The sequence below is a fragment of the Eptatretus burgeri genome, chromosome 2 (assembly GCF_056783735.1).
Source record: "Eptatretus burgeri isolate ZD-2024b chromosome 2, Ebu_testis_v1, whole genome shotgun sequence".
Taxonomy (NCBI): Eukaryota; Metazoa; Chordata; class Myxini; order Myxiniformes; family Myxinidae; genus Eptatretus; species Eptatretus burgeri.
Genome location: NC_140962.1, coordinates 19,225,600 through 19,245,350, shown reverse-complemented (window position 1 = coordinate 19,245,350; position 19,751 = coordinate 19,225,600). Strand labels below are relative to the sequence as shown.

The 19,751-nt window shown below is 56.1% G+C and overlaps 1 protein-coding gene across 1 annotated transcript in view; it reads right to left on the bottom strand.

Annotated features, from left to right (window-relative positions):
* Window positions 1-19,502, bottom strand: part of LOC147031525 (thioredoxin-like) — a 47,207-nt gene extending 27,705 nt beyond the window's left edge. The window contains exons 1-2 of the mRNA XM_085864500.1: window positions 19,460-19,502; window positions 19,320-19,410 (exon numbers count right to left, since the gene is read on the bottom strand). Of these exons, the coding sequence (XP_085720626.1) occupies window positions 19,320-19,349 (30 nt within the window). The 5' untranslated portion in view covers window positions 19,350-19,410; window positions 19,460-19,502. The remainder of the gene's footprint in view (window positions 1-19,319; window positions 19,411-19,459) is intronic.
* Window positions 19,503-19,751: the final 249 nt, after the last annotated feature.

The window sequence follows — 19,751 nt, the reverse complement described above, 5'->3', positions numbered from 1 at the left end:
CGAACCGGCTTGTTCTTGTCACCTAATCAACTCTTCCACCTCGTTTTGTCAGAAGTCGTCCACAACTTTTATAGATATTATACTATACATAGTGTTTGGCCCCATCTCTCAACGGTAAAGAATCACTTGAGAAATTCTCGAATACAGATCTGGATTGAGATCTTCACTAAAATCAAATCAATTCGTCTTTCTTACACACCCAACCTGCAGACAATGTTTTTGGCAGAATCCATCCATAACCTTTTGAGATATTGTGCTTTTTATTGTTTTTGGCCCTATTTCTCAACGGTGAAGAATCACTAGAAAAGTTCTCAAATCTGGATGCGGATTCAGATCTTCACCAACATCGAATAAATTAGCCTTGTCACACACCCAACCTGTGCACAAAGTTTCATACAAACCTGTCCACAACTTTTAGAGATATCATGCAACATCATTTTTAGCCCCATCTCTCAATTGTGAAGAACCAGTTAAAAATTAAATAATTATTGTAAACAGATCTGGATTCGGATCTTCACCAAAATTGAATCAATTCTTTCCAGTGGCTCTCCCAACCTGTCCACCCAGTTTCGTGTGAATCCATCCATAACCTTTTGAGATGTTGTACTACATATCGTTTTCGCACCATCTATCAATGGTGAAGAATCACTTAAGAAATTCTCAGATCCGGATTCGGATCTTCACCAAAATTAAGCATTCCTTCCTTGGCTGGTCACCTACACACAAAAGATTTCAGAACGAGTGGTTGAAAACTGTGGCCAAAAATCGTGTGACAAACACACAAACGCTACAGACCAACATACTTGGCAAAAAATTTTTTTGCAAAGTAACAAACAGACAGAAAGGGGTGAAAACATAACCTCCTTCACCTTCGGTGGTGGTGGTAATAACATGTGTACACAAATGGACATTTAATGGTGCAGGTTGAGAGGAGAGGGACTACAGGCTGGGAGAGGCAGGCCTTCATGTCTCATCATGTGAAGATGTTATTTAGGAGTCTGGTGTGTAACTCCCCCCCCATCCTTACCCCTACCCCCACTGTTTTTCCTTCTCCTCCCTCCTGCTTTTCCTTCTCCCACCTCCCTCCCTCACCGCCATTTTTTCGGTTCTCCACTAGTGCAGTAGTGGATGACACGACATTGTCGCTCGGCACGCCATTTTAAAATTTCGCAAGGCACACTACAGTACAGAAAAATCAAATTTTCGAATGACATTATAATCGGGCTAGCTCAACTTAAAATCGACATTTGTTCCATAATGTGTTAACGACGTTGTATTGAAACGACGAAATAGACCTGACCTAAATCGGCGACTTACTATACTTGCAAATGCATGCATTTCAAACTTTTCAATTCAGCAAAGATGTCCTCCACAAGCATGCTTATATTAGGCTGCAAGCAGCCATCTTTTGATGAAGTCAAATCGGACAATTTCTGGCCAACACCTCCCCACACACCTTTCTTTCCTCAATCCTCCTTTCCTTTCCTTGAATCCTGCTTGCTTACTTTCCTCGGCCCACCCCCTCCTGCCTTGCTCAACCGTTATCCATCCCCCACCACATTTTAACCATCTGATAATAGAAACTGCCAGATGGACTTTTATGTGTAAGATGGGATACTGTCTGCAGTGGACGAACAAACTTAGAAGGCATATAGATTTTAAAATATATAAATGCCTTGATGCAGTATAATTTACAACTCGCAAAAGGAACAAACACGACCACAATGTCATGGCGTCGCAAACTAAACACCAAAATCAAGACAACAATCATCTAAGGTTTATTTCACTATTTTGTAATGTTGGCCAGGGAACGTTTTTGGCTCAAGTCTTTCACGAAGCGGATGGCCCAAAGTTACGTCAGAGTGCAGGAATTTGAAACTTCTTCAACGTGCCTTCGATAGCTTGCCTAATCTTCGCCAAAGACATCATGGGATCTCTAACATCATATCAGTGCCTTGGCGGATAGATCAGTGCTTTAATGCCCTTCAGATGGACGGCACACACAATGATACGTCACCCTGTAAGGGAAACACCAGGGTTACAACTTATTGCCGAGTCGAGATTCAAACCTTGCCTTGACAGCTCCAAGCAATCATGACAGTACAAGACACTGTACCTTATCGAAGTAGGAAGAGTGATTGCGATTGCTCTACAAAGGTCAGAAGATAAAACCGTGCATCGTTTCCTCGATTGTACCAATTCTGCTCTCATTTCAACATCAATAAAGTTGACTCAAAACATTGTCCTGAATACTAGTGATCAAGCGAACTGGATGGTTAACAAACTACAGGGATCAGAAAATGCTGTCACGTTGAATACGTGTTACAGAATGTGCAAAATTGGCCGATACGTTGCAGAATTGAGAACATCGGGCTAATGATTGTGAAAAGACTGTTCCAACGCGGTTCAATTGTGGAAAATACAAAATGATTACCACACAGACCTGAAAAGCCATCACAGAGGGTTCTATTTCAGCAATGCTGAAGATTCTGAGGAACATTAGCCAATCCACAACCTCCACTCTTCCAGCCACTAGACTGTGGAAAACGATTCTACACTTGGTGGCATATATAGAGATCACAAGCAAAATTAAATGTTCAAAAAGCACATTTCTTGACAAAATGGAAGAAAAGAAGGAGAAAAACAAATGAAACACTTGAGAAATTGTAGAATGTCGAGTAATCTATCTACCTCCTTCCACAAACAATATTTCCTCGATTATATTAGACGAGTAGGTACCTGCAGAAGTTTCAGGAAGTGTAAAATATGACTTCAAGTCCTCAACTCACCCCTCCATGAACAACACCCCCTCCCAATCCCCCCCCTCTCCTAACTGTCCTCTCCCCTTATCTTATCTTCCCACTCTTCAAAACAAGAGGGCATTTTTACATCATTACATATTATTTCTTCATTAACCCATTAAAATAATGGAATATTTAAACAAAATGATCAAATACAGTTAAATGATTTACATGAAACAAATTTAAAATAAACAATGGCTCAAGGGACAAAAAAAAAACAACTCAAAAATGGCAGCAACTTGGCAGAACTCTACCCTGTCTCTCTCTTACAATAGAAAACTATTTTTAAAGGGTGTGGTTCCGACCGAGTGGGATAATTGACCGATTTGTCAACCATTCATGAAAAAGCAATTTGCTACATTCTCATGCTGGCCAATCAATTAAGCATCCAAGGTAGGCACACTTTTTTTGGTACACAGTCAAGACTCGTGGAAGAGCTCGAACACAGAACGGATGCAACATAACAAAATTACCCCCAGTTGGGGGTAACGGTCATCTCTGAAGTTCTGTAGATATGGATCTCTGATCGGCTTAGAATGGCTTAGAATGGCTTCAATGTCGTCTTGTCTTTTGGTTCAATGTACAGACGAAAGCCCGGGAGTAAAAAGGATAGAAAATCTCAGAAATCAAACTTCATTTCTGAGTTATCCAGAGATAGATTTTTTAAATGGTTGATTTGGAACATTTATGATCAATGTGTATTCAAAAGGATAGAAACCGGACCTCAGAAATCAAACCACATTTCTGAATCATAAATGGCGGATATTTTGACAATGGATGATTTCACAAGTTTACAGCATCAGTGACCTTGACCTTCAATCGTGTCAGAAGTCATACCCTCGTGCATCACTCATCGACCCCTACCGACATACCAAGTTTTATCAAGATCGAGCAAATTTTTTTTGACCGTATCACATCGACGATTTTTCCAACTTTGAAGACACGTGACTCGATAACCAGGATGAATTTTTTAAAAAACCGGCCTGACCAAATTTAGATATTGTTCCATATTATCAGAATCTGAAGGAATTTCTAAGATCGGATCATAAACGGCAGAGGAGATAGATTTTGAAAATGGATGATTTCGCAACTTGAGTGACCTTGACCTTCAATCGGGTCAAAGGTCATACCGTCGTGCATCTCTCATCCACATCTACCCATATACCAAATATCAAGAAAATTGGAAGAAAAAATGGGGACGTATGTACGTACGACGGACGGACGGACAGAGAGACTGGTTTTATTAGGTCATCTCATTAGAGATGACCTAAAAATGAGCAGAAGAAAGAGAAGGGGAAATGCTAACAGCAAGGCCGAGGAACAAACTAAACGGAGATGAACAAGGGAAGCAGGTAAATATGAGGGTGGTGGAGAATCCAGGGGGTGGATAAGATGGATACAGAAGTAAAAAAAAAATTGATGGGAGCTGGTTTAATGGGTGTAGAAAAGATCATGGTTTTAGATTGGGGATGATTTGAGATGGTGGTGAACAGGTGTTGTGAGGGAAGAATGAGAGTGAAGAGTGTGGAAGGTTCCACAGGTGGGAAGAAAGAGGAACAAATGAATGGAGTGAGTCTGGAGTCAGCAGTGAGTCTGGATTTTGGAAGTTTCACTAGAAGGGGTTTGTCGGCAGACCACATGTGCCCTGCAGATACCTGGAGGAGGGGGGGGGGGAGACAAAGCACGGAGAGTGCAGAGGATGCAAGACCAGAAAGGAGGTGGAAGAAGACAGAGACCACTGACCTGTCTGTGATTGCAAAATTATAGGCCCATAGGCAGATGGCAGAATAGTATTCCATAAAGCTGCGGATAATAGCCTCGTCGGTGGATTGGAATTTGGGTGTGCCAATGAAAGACAAGAGAGAGGATGTTCCGTTGGCGACTAGTTTTGGTGGCCAACTTTTAAATGTGGTTTGCCCAAGAAAGATGAGGCAGACAGTGAGACTCGGGAGTTTGAGTGAGTGAACTTGTTCGACAGCCACAATAGGCCAAATCCCATGTCTTTAAAATGTGCCAGTTGCCAGCAAACACCTAAAATTTACCAAGGTAATCTTTTTTTGCTTTCTATCAGTTTGTTGTTTTTCAAAGGCAACCAAGTGAGGTGTTGGTAGTTTCAAAGGTCATCATAACAAAGAAATACGAGTTCCACACACAAGTTCATAACCCCAAAGCTCCATGCAAGTGCCACGGTAAGCACACACACCCTGTCACTATTCATTTGAGACAAGGAAAGGTAGATCCTCCCACATCCTACCCCCCCCACCACTTCTCCTACCTCCTACCACCCCACCCTCCCTCCAGACTCTCATCCCACCCCTTCCACTCCCTCCAGACTCTCACTCCATCCCTTCCCCTACCTCCTCCCACCCACCCCCAATCACCCCATCCACATCCCTGCCTTCTCCTACACCACCCACCCCTCCATGCGGACAGATGGTAGCTCACATGTTTATAAATTATGACTTGTGAGAAAATGAGTTTAAAATCCCGAAAAAAAAAATGCGATTGTATAAAATTGCGATTAACCTTTTAAAAAAAATATGATCCCATGAAACCTTCAAAATTGTGACTAAACCTGGCAGCTCAGAAGAGTAGGCAGCAGCCATTATAGCACCAAGTGGCTGTAGCACTCAAGCAAAGGTCTTCATCGAAACAGGGTTGAAAAGGAATGGCTGGCTTGGTAGGCGATTAGCGATGTCTACAGCGAGGATTAGGCATTCGATGAGCGCTTCATCGTAATTATTTTCATTGCACTCAATTAAGTTACACTTTAGGCCTTAGTTATTTTATAACTTGGTTGACGCAGTTCTTCAGCTAAAATGTAGGGTCGGAAGGTCAAAATATAAATCTAAATATAATTTCAATTTTCAGAAATTATATATTTTTATGATTTTTTTTCGGATGCTCCATGGAAAAGACAAGGGTAGGTGTGGGGGGAATAAATATAAATCCGGACCAGGAGGATCTAAGGAAACATTGAAGATGGAAAACCATTCAAATGCAGGATGCCATTGTTCACTGTATCATCCGATGTGAAAAACAATAAAGAAGGATTAAAACTTGTTTTTACAATATAGTCTGGCATGTTTTTCTTCTAGAAACCTGTTGGATCATCAAACAAATGGAAACAATGCTGAGAAAATTACTGTCCAAGTCGTAGATGTGTGCGTGCACACCAGTGCATAGTGCTGGATATGATTTAAAAAAGGTGTCTACTCGGAGTCAACACGCTCAAAATGGTCAATCGGAGCCATAACCAGCTTAGTTTTAAGTAGACATCTGATCATACCGTCTCCCCATCCCCATGAGCACATCAAAGGCTGATTTCTGGTCCGTTGAAGGGTGAATATCAGTATCTCGCAGGGAAACTTTGACGTACTTGGCACCGAAATCTTTCAATACGAACAGCGGTGGACAACTTTCGATGGAAACAAAATCGGCACGATCGAGAGTAGCCTGCGAATCATCCCTGCTGCTGCACTGAATTGATGCAATAGTTCAGCCACAATATTCATCATCAAGATGTTGCGTGATTAAATCACCAATAGAGTCACTCAAATTTATACCGCTGACATACTTCTTAACAATCACTTTCGCCCCAGAAACCACAGTCAATCTGAACCACGCTGGCCACTGCTCAGACGCCATGACCGAAGACGACTGCGCAGCTCGACTGCACAGTTTGGATAAAGGGGACTCGGCATTTTGGCGCGTGCGCACAAAATTATATTTTGAAAATAAATGCCAACGTTTACATTTCGGGCTTTGAAACTTTTGCACCTTCGGCGGAAAATTTATAAATATAAACGGCTAAAAATCTGTTTTATATTTATATTTCATTTCGGCAAATATACCGTCGGCGGATCTGTAAACCAAGTTATAAAATAACCAAGGCCTTAGGTACATTACTTTCCCAAACAACCACAAACAACCACAACCACTTTTTAAATCTTGTTCGGTGCAACAGCAATAGCATGCAAAATTTCTTCATATCTGTTTTTCAACCAATGAACTATTGTGTCAAAGATTCCATTTCCATCCAATTAAATAAAGAAAAAAAATAATAATAATAACTTGCTCTTCCATGAGTCTCACTCCAGTAAAGACAAAAAAAAGGTCAAGTTTAATGCTTTGGCAATTTGTAATAATTATGGATAAGGAGGGATCACAGCCTTACGTGCTTCAATTAAATACACTTAGTTATAAGAATCAGTGATTTCTTAAAATTTTCAGATTTCACTCCACATTTTGACAGTTATTTAGTACACCAACTCCGATCCTCAAATCTGAAGACACATTTTGATTATACACTTTAATTAGTCCATGAGGTCGTCATGGGGGGAAGAAGGAAAAAAAAGGGGGGGGGAATAATAATAATAATAATCATCATCGCCAGGCCGAAACAAAATGGCAGATCATGACCCCTGTGAGGTAAATGCGGGCCGACCAAGGGTAAGTTTTAATTTAATAATCCCATGAATGATCTTCAAAAGGTGTGTTTATATTTACCCAAATAACCAGTTTTCATTTGTGCACTCCCTTGGAGTGCCCTTCATATGCATGCAAAGTTTCGCTCGATTTTATGGTTTTTGAGTTATGGAGGAGACAGACTGACGGACGGACGGATGCACGCATGCACACACTTATTACTACATCATTAACCACACCTAATGGAACATTGAAGAAAAATGCCAGTTCATTAAAGACTGTGTGGTACTTTAACCTCACCAAAGTGGCAACAAGCAATGCTGGAATGCTTGAGAAGCACAACTTCAAAAATCTGCTAAAAATCCAAAACCCACAGATACCATTTTGCTCGATTCTTGTAGATCTCATCAAGATACAGCATATCCAAAACTAGAACGACATTCGGTAGAGCGCACACCACCGCTCGGCTGAACGGTTTACATTTTGCATCCCACTGATAAGTCGGACCTGAATCCGGGACCTGAACCAAAATCGAACCGGCTTGTTCTTGTCACCTAACCAACTCGTCCACCTCATTTTGTCACAACTCGTACACAACTTTTTGAAATATCGTGCTATACATCATTTTTGGACCCATCTCTCAATGATGAAAAAACACTTAAATTTTTTTTTTAACTCCAGTCGCTGGATCTGTATCTTCACCAAAGCCTCATCGATTTGTCCTCGTCACACACAAAACCTATCCAGCAAGTTTCATCCAAATCCATCCACAAAGTTTTGAGATATCCTGCTCACACACAGACAAACAGACAGGGGTGAAAACATAACCTCCGTCCACCTTCCGTGGAGGAGGAAGATACATTTTGGTGATTTTTGGAGCCCCCCCCCCACAGGTTATTTTGGCCCAAACTTGTTTAAAAAAAAAAAAATTCAGGGGACTGAGTGGGGGAGGAGGTGGGGGGTGTGGGGGAGGAGATGGGGGTGTGGGGGAGAAGGTGGGGGTGTGAGGGAGGAGGTGGGGGTGTGGGGGAGGAGGTGGGGGTGTGGGGGAGGAGGTGGGGGTGTGGGGGAGATGGGGGTGTGAGGGAGGAGGTGGGGGGTGTGAGGGAGGAGGTGGGGGTGTGGGGGAGGAGATGGGGGTGTGGGGAGGAGATGGGGGTGTGGGGGAGGAGATGGGGGTGTGGGGGAGGAGATGGGGGTGTGAGGGAGAAGGTGGGGGTGTGGGGGAGGAGGTGGGGGGTGTGAGGGAGGAGGTGGGGGTGTGAGGGAGGAGGTGGGGGTGTGAGGGAGGAGGTGGGGGTGTGAGGGAGAAGGTGGGGGGTGGGTGTGAGGGAGGAGGTGGGGGATGGGTGTGAGGGAGGAGGTGGGGGATGGGTGTGAGGGAGGAGGTGGGGGTGTGAGGGAGGAGGAGGGGTGTGAGGGAGGAGGAGGGGGTGTGAGGGAGGAGGAGGGGGGTGTGAGGGAGGCGGTGGGGGTGTGAGGGAGGAGGTGGGGGTGTGAGGGAGGAGGTGGGGTGTGAGGGAGGAGGTGGGGGTGTGAGGGAGGAGGTGGGGGTGTGAGGGAGGAGGTGGGGGTGTGAGGGAGGAGGTGGGGGTGTGAGGGAGGAGGTGGGGGTGTGAGGGAGGAGGTGGGGCTGTGAGGGAGGAGGTGGGGGTGTGAGGGAGGAGGTGGGGGTGTGAGGGAGGAGGTGGGGGTGTGAGGGAGGAGGTGGGGGATGTGAGGGAGGAGGTGGGGGATGTGAGGGAGGAGGTGGGGGTGTGGGGGAGGAGGTGGGGGTGTGGGGGAGGAGGTGGGGTTGTGAGGGAGGTGGTGGGGTGTGAGGGAGGAGGGGGATGTGGGGGAGGAGGTGGGGGTGTGGGGGAGGAGGTGGGGTGTGGGGGAGGAGGTGGGGTGTGGGGAGGAGGTGGGGTGTGGGGAGGATGTTGCGGTGTGAGGGAGGAGGTGGGCGAGAGGTTGGGGTGTGAGGGAGGAGGTGGGGGATGTGAGGGAGGAGGTTGGGGTGGTGTGAGGAGGAGGTGGGGGTGTGAGGGAGGAGGTGGGGGTGTGAGGTGGCAGGTGTGAGTGGGAGATGGGCAGGTGTGAGGGAGGAGGTGGGGAGGTGTGAGGGGATGTGAGGGAGGAGGTGGGGGTGTGAGGGAGGAGGAGGGGTGTGAGGGAGGAGGAGGGGTGTGAGGGAGGAGGATGGGTGTGAGGGAGGAGGAGGGGTGTGAGGGAGGAGGTGGGGGTGTGAGGGAGGAGGTGGGGGATGTGAGGGAGGAGGTGGGGGATGTGAGGGAGGAGGTGGGAGGAGGTGGGGGATGTGAGGGAGGAGGTGGGGGATGTGAGGGAGGAGGTGGGGGATGTGAGGGAGGAGGTGGGGGATGTGAGGGAGGAGGGGGTGTGAGGGAGGAGGGGTGTGAGGGAGGAGGGGTGTGAGGGAGGAGGGGTGTGAGGGAGGAGGGGTGTGAGGGAGGAGGGGTGTGAGGGAGGAGGGGTGTGAGGAGGAGGAGGGGGTGTGAGGGAGGAGGTGGGGGTGTGAGGGAGGAGGTGGGGGTGTGAGGTGGCAGGTGTGAGTGGGAGATGGGCAGGTGTGAGGGAGGAGGTGGGGAGGTGTGAGGGGATGTGAGGGAGGAGGTGGGGGTGTGAGGGAGGAGGAGGGGTGTGAGGGAGGAGGAGGGGTGTGAGGGAGGAGGATGGGTGTGAGGGAGGAGGAGGGGTGTGAGGGAGGAGGTGGGGGTGTGAGGGAGGAGGTGGGGTGTGAGGGAGGAGGTGGGGGTGTGAGGGAGGCGGTGGGGGTGTGAGGGAGGAGGTGGGGTGTGAGGAGGAGGTGGGGGGTGTGAGGGAGGTGGTGGGGCTGTGAGGGAGGAGGTGGGGGTGTGAGGGAGGAGGTGGGGGGTGTGGGGAGGAGGTGGGGGTGTGGGGGAGATGGGGGTGTGAGGGAGGAGGTGGGGGTGTGAGGGAGGAGGTGGGGGGTATGGGGGAGGAGATGGGGGTGTGGGGGAGGAGATGGGGGTGTGAGGGAGGAGGTGGGGGGTGTGGGGGAGGAGGTGGGGGTGTGGGGGAGATGGGGGTGTGAGGGAGGAGGTGGGGGTGTGAGGGAGGAGGTGGGGGTATGGGGGAGGAGATGGGGGTGTGGGGGAGGAGATGGGGGTGTGAGGGGAGAAAGGTGGGGGGTGTGGGGGAGAGATGGGGGGGTGTGAGGGAGAAGGTGGGGGGTGTGAGGGAGGAGGTGGGGGTGTGAGGAGAGGTAGAGGTGTGAGGAGAAGGTGGGGGTGGGTGTGAGGGAGAGGTGGGGGATGGGTGTGAGGGAGAGGGTGGGGGGATGGGTGTGAGGGAGGAGGAGGTGGGGGTGTGAGGGAGGAGGAGGGGTGTGAGGGAGGAGGAGGGGTGTGAGGGAGGAGGAGGGGGTGTGAGGGAGGGAGGAGGGGGTGTGAGGGAGGCGGTGGGGGTGTGAGGGAGGAGGTGGGGTGTGAGTGGGAGGGTGGGGGTGTGAGGGGAGGAGGTGGGGGGTGTGAGGGAGGAGGTGGGGGTGTGAGGGAGGAGGGTGGGGTGTGAGGAGAGGTGGGGGTGTGAGGGAGGAGGTGGGGGATGTGAGGAGGAGGTGGGGGATGTGAGGGAGGAGGTGGGGGATGTGAGGGGAGGAGGTGGGGGATGTGAGGGAGGAGGTGGGGTGTGGGGGAGGAGGTGGGGGTGTGGGGAGGTGGTGGGGTGTGAGGGAGGAGGGGATGTGGGGGAGGAGGTGGGGGTGTGGGGACGAGGTGGGGGTGTGGGGGAGGAGGTGGGGGTGTGGGGGAGGAAGGTGGGGGTGTGGGGGAGGAGGTGGGGTGTGGGGGGAGGAGGTGGGGTGTGGGGGAGAAGGTGGGGTGTGGGGGAGGATGTTGCGGTGTGAGGGAGGAGGTGGGCGAGAGTTGGGGTGGTGAGGAGGAGGTGGGGGATGTGAGGAGGAGGTTGGGGTGGTGTGAGGGAGAGGTGGGGGATGTGAGGGAGGAGGTGGGGAGATGTGAGGGAGGAGGGTGGGGGATGTGAGGAGGAGGTGGGGATGTGAGGAGGAGGTGGGGAGGAGGTGGGGGATGTGAGGGAGGAGGTGGGGGATGTGAGGGAGGAGGTGGGGGATGTGAGGAGGAGGGGGTGTGAGGGAGGAGGGGTGTGAGGAGGAGGGGTGTGAGGGAGGAGGTGGTGTGAGGGAGGAGGGGTGTGAGGGAGGAGGGGTGTGAGGAGGAGGGGTGTGAGGGAGGAGGGGTGTGAGGAGGAGGGGTGTGAGGAGGAGGGGTGTGAGGAGGAGGGGTGTGAGGGAGGAGGTGGGGGGTGTGAGGGAGGAGGTGGGGGTGTGAGGGAGGAGGTGGGGGTGTGAGGTGGCAGGTGTGAGTGGGAGATGGGCAGGTGTGAGGGAGGAGGTGGGGAGGTGTGAGGATGTGAGGGAGGAGGTGGGGGTGTGAGGGAGGAGGAGGGGTGTGAGGGAGGAGGGGGTGCGAGGGAGGAGGATGGGTGTGAGGAGGAGGAGGGGTGTGAGGGAGGAGGGTGGGGGTGTGAGGGAGGAGGTGGGGGTGTGAGGGAGAGCGGTTGGGGTGTGAGGGAGGAGGTGGGGTGTGAGGGAGGAGGTGGGGGATGTGAGGGAGGAGAGTGGGGGTTGTGAGAGGTGGTGGGGTGTGAGGAGGAGGGGGGATGTGGGGGAGGAGGGTGGGGTGTGGGGGAGGAGGTGGGGTGTGGGGGAGGAGGTGGGGTGTGGGGGAGGAGGTGGGGTGTGGGGGAGGAGGTTGCGGTGTGAGGGAGGAGGTGGGCGAGAGGTTGGGGTGGTGTGAGGAGGAGGTGGGGGATGTGAGGGAGGAGGTGGGGGTGTGAGGGAGGAGGTGGGGTGTGAGGGAGGAGGTGGGGGTGTGAGGTGGCAGGTGTGAGGGAGGAGATGGGCAGGTGTGAGGGAGGAGGTGGGGAGGTGTGAGGGGATGTGAGGGAGGAGGTGGGGGTGTGAGGGAGGAGGTGGGGTGAGAGAGGAGGTGGGGGTGAGAGAGGAGGTGGGGGTTGTGAGGGAGGTGGTGGGGTGTGAGGAGGAGGGGGATGTGGGGGAGGAGGTGGGGGTGTGGGGGAGGAGGTGGGGTGTGGGGAGGAGGTGGGGTGTGGGGGAGGAGGTGGGGTGTGGGGGAGGATGTTGCGGTGTGAGGGAGGAGGTGGGCGAGGAGGTTGGGGTGGTGTGAGGGAGGAGGTGGGGGGTGTGAGGGAGGCGGTGGGGGTGTGAGGTGGCAGGTGTGAGTGGGAGATGGGCAGGTGTGAGGGAGGAGGTGGGGAGGTGTGAGGGGATGTGAGGAGGAGGTGGGGGTGTGAGGGAGGAGGAGGGGTGTGAGGGAGGAGGAGGGGTGTGAGGGAGGAGGGTGGGTGTGAGGGAGGAGGAGGGGTGTGAGGGAGGAGGTGGGGGTGTGAGGGAGGAGGTGGGGGATGTGAGGGAGGAGGTGGGGGATGTGAGGGAGGAGGTGGGAGGAGGTGGGGGATGTGAGGGAGGAGGTGGGGGATGTGAGGGAGGAGGTGGGGGATGTGAGGGAGGAGGTGGGGATGTGAGGGAGGAGGGGGTGTGAGGGAGGAGGGGTGTGAGGAGGAGGAGGGTGTGAGGAGGAGGGGTGTGAGGGAGGAGGGAGTGTGAGGAGGAGGGGTGTGAGGGAGGAGGGGTGTGAGGGAGGAGGTGGGGGTGTGAGGAGGAGGTGGGGGTGTGAGGTGGCAGGTGTGAGTGGGAGATGGGCAGGTGTGAGGAGGAGGTGGGGGAGGTGTGAGGGGATGTGAGGGAGGAGGTGGGGGTGTGAGGGAGGAGGAGGGGTGTGAGGGAGGAGGAGGGTGTGAGGGAGGAGGATGGGTGTGAGGGAGGAGGAGGGGTGTGAGGAGGAGGTGGGGGTGTGAGGGAGGAGGTGGGGGTGTGAGGGAGGAGGTGGGGGTGTGAGGGAGGCGGTGGGGGTGTGAGGGAGGAGGTGGGGGTGTGAGGGAGGAGGTGGGGGTGTGAGGGAGGAGGTGGGGCTGTGAGGGAGGAGGTGGGGGTGTGAGGAGGAGGTGGGGGGTGTGGGGGAGGAGGTGGGGGGTGTGGGGGAGATGGGGGTGTGAGGGAGGAGGTGGGGGGTGTGAGGGAGGAGGTGGGGGTATGGGGAGGAGATGGGGGTGTGGGGAGGAGATGGGGGGTGTGAGGGAGGAGGTGGGGGTGTGGGGGAGGAGGTGGGGGTGTGGGGGAGATGGGGGTGTGAGGGAGGAGGTGGGGGTGTGAGGGAGGAGGTGGGGGGTATGGGGGAGGAGATGGGGGTGTGGGGGAGGAGATGGGGGTGTGAGGGAGAAGGTGGGGGTGTGGGGGAGGAGATGGGGGTGTGAGGGAGAAGGTGGGGGGTGTGAGGGAGGAGGTGGGGGTGTGAGGGAGAAGGTGGGGGGTGGGTGTGAGGGAGGAGGTGGGGGGATGGGTGTGAGCGAGGAGGTGGGGGGATGGGTGTGAGAGAGGAGGTGGGGGTGTGAGGGAGGAGGAGGGGGTGTGAGGCAGGAGGAGGGGGGTGTGAGGGAGGAGGAGGGGGTGTGAGGGAGGCGGTGGGGGTGTGAGGGAGGAGGTGGGGTGTGAGGGAGGAGGTGGGGGTGTGAGTGGGAGGTGGGGGTGTGAGGGAGGAGGTGGGGGTGTGAGGGAGGAGGTGGGGGTGTGAGGGAGGAGGTGGGGGTGTGAGGGAGGAGGTGGGGGTGTGAGGGAGGAGGTGGGGGTGTGAGGGAGGAGGTGGGGGATGTGAGGGAGGAGGTGGGGGATGTGAGGGAGGAGGTGGGGGATGTGAGGGAGGAGGTGGGGGTGTGGGGAGGAGGTGGGGGTGTGAGGGAGGAGGTGGGGGTGTGAGGGAGAAGGTGGGGGGTGGGTGTGAGGGAGGAGGTGGGGGTGTGAGGGAGGAGGTGGGGGTGTGAGGGAGGAGGTGGGGTGTGAGGGAGAAGGTGGGGGGTGGGTGTGAGGGAGGAGGTGGGGGATGGGTGTGAGGGAGGAGGTGGGGGGATGGGTGTGAGGGAGGAGGTGGGGGTGTGAGGGAGGAGGAGGGGTGTGAGGGAGGAGGAGGGGTGTGAGGGAGGAGGAGGGGGTGTGAGGGAGGCGGTGGGGGTGTGAGGGAGGAGGTGGGGTGTGAGGGAGGAGGTGGGGGTGTGAGTGGGAGGTGGGGGTGTGAGGGAGGAGGTGGGGGTGTGAGGGAGGAGGTGGGGGTGTGAGGAGGAGGTGGGGGTGTGAGGGAGGAGGTGGGGGTGTGAGGGAGGAGGTGGGGGATGTGAGGGAGGAGGTGGGGGATGTGAGGGAGGAGGTGGTGTGGTGGGGAGGAGGTGGGGTGTGGGGGAGGTGGTGGGGTGTGAGGGGAGGAGGGGGATGTGGGGGAGGAGGTGGGGGTGTGGGGAGGAGGTGGGGGTGTGGGGGAGGAGGTGGGGGTGTGGGGGAGGAGGTGGGGTGTGGGGGAGGAGGTGGGGTGTGGGGGAGGAGGTGGGGTGTGGGGGAGAAAGGTGGGGTGTGGGGGAGGATGTTGCGGTGTGAGGGAGGAGGTGGGCGAGGAGGTTGGGGTGGTGAGGGAGGAGGTGGGGGATGTGAGGGAGGAGGTTGGGGTGGTGTGAGGGAGGAGGTGGGGGATGTGAGGGAGGAGGTGGGGGATGTGAGGGAGGAGGTGGGGGATGTGAGGGAGGAGGTGGGGATGTGAGGAGGAGGTGGGAGGAGGTGGGGGATGTGAGGGAGGAGGTGGGGGATGTGAGGGAGGAGGTGGGGGATGTGAGGGAGGAGGGGTGTGAGGGAGGAGGGGTGTGAGGGAGGAGGGGTGTGAGGGAGGAGGTGGTGTGAGGGAGGAGGGGGTGTGAGGGAGGAGGGGTGTGAGGGAGGAGGGGTGTGAGGGAGGAGGGGTGTGAGGGAGGAGGGGTGTGAGGGAGGAGGTGGGGGTGTGAGGGAGGAGGTGGGGGTGTGAGGGAGGAGGTGGGGGTGTGAGGGAGGAGGTGGGGGTGTGAGGGAGGAGGTGGGGGTGTGAGGTGGCAGGTGTGAGTGGGAGATGGGCAGGTGTGAGGGAGGAGGTGGGGAGGTGTGAGGGGATGTGAGGGAGGAGGTGGGGGTGTGAGGGAGGAGGAGGGGTGTGAGGGAGGAGGGGGTGCGAGGAGGAGGATGGGTGTGAGGGAGGAGGAGGGGTGTGAGGGAGGAGGTGGGGGTGTGAGGGAGGAGGTGGGGGGTGTGAGGGAGGCGGTTGGGGTGTGAGGGAGGAGGTGGGGTGTGAGGGAGGAGGTGGGGGATGTGAGGGAGGAGGTGGGGTTGTGAGGGAGGTGGTGGGGTGTGAGGGAGGAGGGGGATGTGGGGGAGGAGGTGGGGGTGTGGGGGAGGAGGTGGGGTGTGGGGAGGAGGTGGGGTGTGGGGGAGGAGGTTGCGGTGTGAGGGAGGAGGTGGGCGAGGAGGTTGGGGTGGTGTGAGGGGAGGTGGGGGATGTGAGGGAGGAGGTGGGGGTGTGAGGGAGGAGGTGGGGTGTGAGGAGGAGGTGGGGGTGTGAGGTGGCAGGTGTGAGGGAGGAGATGGGCAGGTGTGAGGGAGGAGGTGGGGAGGTGTGAGGGATGTGAGGGAGGAGGTGGGGGTGTGAGGGAGGAGGTGGGGTGAGAGAGGAGGTGGGGGTGAGAGAGGAGGTGGGGGTTGTGAGGGAGGTGGTGGGGTGTGAGGGAGGAGGGGGATGTGGGGGAGGAGGTGGGGGTGTGGGGGAGGAGGTGGGGTGTGGGGGAGGAGGTGGGGTGTGGGGAGGAGGTGGGGTGTGGGGGAGGATGTTGCGGTGTGAGGGAGGAGGTGGGCGAGGAGGTTGGGGTGGTGTGAGGGAGGAGGTGGGGGTGTGAGGGAGGAGGTGGGGGTGTGAGGTGGCAGGTGTGAGTGGGAGATGGGCAGGTGTGAGGGAGGAGGTGGGGAGGTGTGAGGGGATGTGAGGGAGGAGGTGGGGGTGTGAGGGAGGAGGAGGGGGTGTGAGGGAGGAGGAGGGGTGTGAGGGAGGAGGATGGGTGTGAGGAGGAGGAGGGGTGTGAGGAGGAGGTGGGGGTGTGAGGAGGAGGTGGGGGATGTGAGGGAGGAGGTGGGGGATGTGAGGGAGGAGGTGGGAGGAGGTGGGGGATGTGAGGGAGGAGGTGGGGGATGTGAGGAGGAGGTGGGGGATGTGAGGAGGAGGTGGGGATGTGAGGGAGGAGGGGTGTGAGGGAGGAGGGGTGTGAGGGAGGAGGGGTGTGAGGGAGGAGGGGTGTGAGGAGGAGGGGTGTGAGGGAGGAGGGGTGTGAGGGAGGAGGGGTGTGAGGGAGGAGGTGGGGGTGTGAGGGAGGAGGGGTGTGAGGGAGGAGGAAGTGGGGGAGGAGGTTGGGGTGTGGGGGAGGAGGTGGGGGTGTGAGGGAGGAGGTGGGGAGGAGGAGGTGGGGTGTGTGAGGGGGATGTGAGGGAAGAGGTGGGGGATGTGAGGGAGGAGGTGGGGAGGTGTGAGGGAGGAGGTGGGGTGGTGAGGAGAAGGTGGGAGGTGAGGGAGGAGGTGGGGGATGTGAGGGAGGAGGTGGGGGATGTGAGGGAGGAGGTGGGGGATGTGAGGGAGGAGGTGGGTGTGAGGGGATGTGAGAGGAGGAGGTGGGGGTGTGAGGAGGTGGTGGGGTGTGAGGGAGGAGGTGGGGGTGTGAGGGAGGAGGTGTGGGGTGTGAGGGAGGAGGTGTGAGGGAGGAGGTTGGGGTGGGTGTGAGGGAGGAGGTGGGGGTGGGTGTGAGGGAGGAGGTGGGGGTGGGTGTGAGGGAGGAGGTGGGGGTGGGTGTGAGGGAGGAGGTGGGGTGGGTGTGAGGGAGGAGGTGGGGTGGGTGTGAGGGAGGAGGTGGGGTGGGTGTGAGGGAGGAGGTGGGGGGTGGGTGTGAGGGAGGAGGTGGGGGTGGGTGTGAGGAGGAGGTGTGGGGTGTGAGGGAGGAGGTGTGGGGTGTGAGGAGGAGGTGTGGGGTGTGAGGGAGGAGGTGTGGGGATGTGGGGGAGGAGGTGTGGGGATGTGGGGAGGAGGTGGGGTGTGGGGAGGAGGTGGGGTGTGGGGAGGAGGTGGGGTGTGGGGGAGGAGGTGGGGGTGTGAGGGAGGAAGTGGGGGGAGGAGGTTGGGGTGTGGGGGAGGAGGTTGGGGTGGGGGTGTGAGGGAGGAGGTGGGGAGGTGTGAGGAGGAGGTGGGGAGGAGGAGGTGGGGTGTGTGAGGGGATGTGAGGGAAGAGGTGGGGGATGTGAGGGAGGAGGTGGGGAGGTGTGAGGGAGGAGGTGGGGTGGTGAGGGAGAAGGTGGGGGGTGAGGGAGGTGATGGGGGTGAGGGAGGAGGTGGGGGTGTGAGGGAGGAGGTGGGGGATGTGAGGGAGGAGGTGGGGGTGTGAGGGAGGAGGTGGGGGATGTGAGGGAGGAGGTGGGGGTGTGGGGAGGAGGTGGGGGTGTGGGGGAGGAGGTGGGGGTTGTGAGGGAGGTGGTGGGGTGTGAGGGAGGAGGGGGATGTGGGGGAGGAGGTGGGGGTGTGGGGGAGGAGGTGGGGTGTGGGGGAGGAGGTGGGGTGTGGGGGAGGAGGTGGGGTGTGGGGGAGGAGGTGGGGTGTGGGGAGGAGGTGGGGTGTGGGGGAGGAGGTTGGGGTGGTGAGGGAGGAGGTGGGGATGTGAGGGAGGAGGTTGGGGTGGTGTGAGGGAGGAGGTGGGGGATGTGAGGGAGGAGGTGGGGGATGTGAGGGAGGAGGTGGGGGATGTGAGGGAGGAGGTGGGGATGTGAGGAGGAGGTGGGGGATGTGAGGGAGGAGGGGTGTGAGGGAGGAGGGGTGTGAGGGAGGAGGGGTGTGAGGGAGGAGGGGTGTGAGGGAGGTGGGGGTGTGAGGGAGGAGGTGGGGGTGTGAGGGAGGAGGTGGGGGTGTGAGGGAGGAGGTGGGGGTGTGAGGTGGCAGGTGTGAGTGGGAGATGGGCAGGTGTGAGGGAGGAGGTGGGGAGGTGTGAGGGGATGTGAGGGAGGAGGTGGGGGTGTGAGGGAGGAGGAGGGGTGTGAGGGAGGAGGGGGTGTGAGGGAGGAGGAGGGGTGTGAGGGAGGAGGTGGGGTGTGAGGGAGGAGGTGGGGGTGTGAGGGAGGAGGTGGGGTGTGAGGGAGGAGGTGGGGGTGTGAGGGAGGAGGTGGGGGATGTGAGGGAGGAGGTGGGGTGTGGGGGAGGAGGTGGGGGTTGTGAGGGAGGTGGTGGGGGTTGTGAGGGAGGTGGTGGGGTGTGAGGGAGGAGGGGGGATGTGGGGGAGGAGGTGGGGGTGTGGGGGAGGAGGTGGGGTGTGGGGAGGAGGTGGGGTGTGGGGGAGGAGGTTGCGGTGTGAGGGAGGAGGTGGGCGAGGAGGAGGTGGGGTGTGTGAGGGGATGTGAGGGAAGAGGTGGGGGATGTGAGGGAGGAGGTGGGGAGGTGTGAGGGAGGAGGTGGGGTGGTGAGGGAGAAGGTGGGGGTGAGGGAGGAGATGGGGGGTGAGGGAGGAGGTGGGGGTGAGGGAGGAGGTGGGGGTGTGAGGGAGGAGGTGGGGGTGTGAGGGAGGAGGTGGGGGGAGAGGTGGGCTGTGGAGGTGAATTGAATCCAAAAGTGCTTAACAAAATTTGGAACACCGGTCACGTGGTCCTGGATCGCCAAGGTTCTCACAGCAACCACATCATCTTTTGATCCGCGCATCTCCGACAAGGTAACGGTTTGAGCTGAAACTGAAATGACATTAATTCTTCATCCTCGTCTGGAAACTTGCCAAAAGTGAAGTCGGACCTCCTGACGACTTCTTTTTTTTTTCTCGAACGTTCCATTCATTACGAGTCGGACGACGTGCTCCCCACAATGATACCATCCAAGTTGATCCCAAAGGTGATGGTGAGAGAGGCGACGTGAAGTTGAATTTTGCTTCGTCACGGGTCAAAGGGGAATTTATTTATTTTGAATGACTTGCAATTTTTTTATTTTTTTTAACTCGTTGGACGCGAAACCAACACACATGGATCGTTCTGTCAAAATCTGCGAGGATCGGACAACGGCTCTGGTCGAGTTGGTGTGGACAGTGGAATTTACCACACCCGAGCACCCTCAATTAACCACAACAATGGTATAACATCACCAAAAAAATGATAAACCCAAATCATGTACATCTCACCTTGCTCGTTATGGTCTGGATCGAATCCATGGTCGATCAGCAACCTCACCGCGATCACGTCACACACACGCGGAGGACGGAGGACGGAGGACGGAGGACGGAGGACGGAGGACGGAGGACGGAGGACGGAGGACGGAGGAGCGACACGAAGTGAAATTACAATCACGTGATCAGTGGTCAGGGCGCGGGTCCGTCATGTGAAAAAAGTCTTTCCTCAGGCTCGAAGGAAGTAAAAGTGAACTTCGAAAGGGATATTATTAACCTTCTCTTTATAAACATTGTTACACTGTTTGCTTTATGATTAAACATTCCTTCGTGGGTTTTCAATGAACACAGGAATCCTGAGCGGTGTAGACGGTGCAGGGATTTTGTTCCCGATCCCTTTTCCATTTTATGAGCCTCTTCCAAGGAACTTCTTGTCCCTTCAAGTTC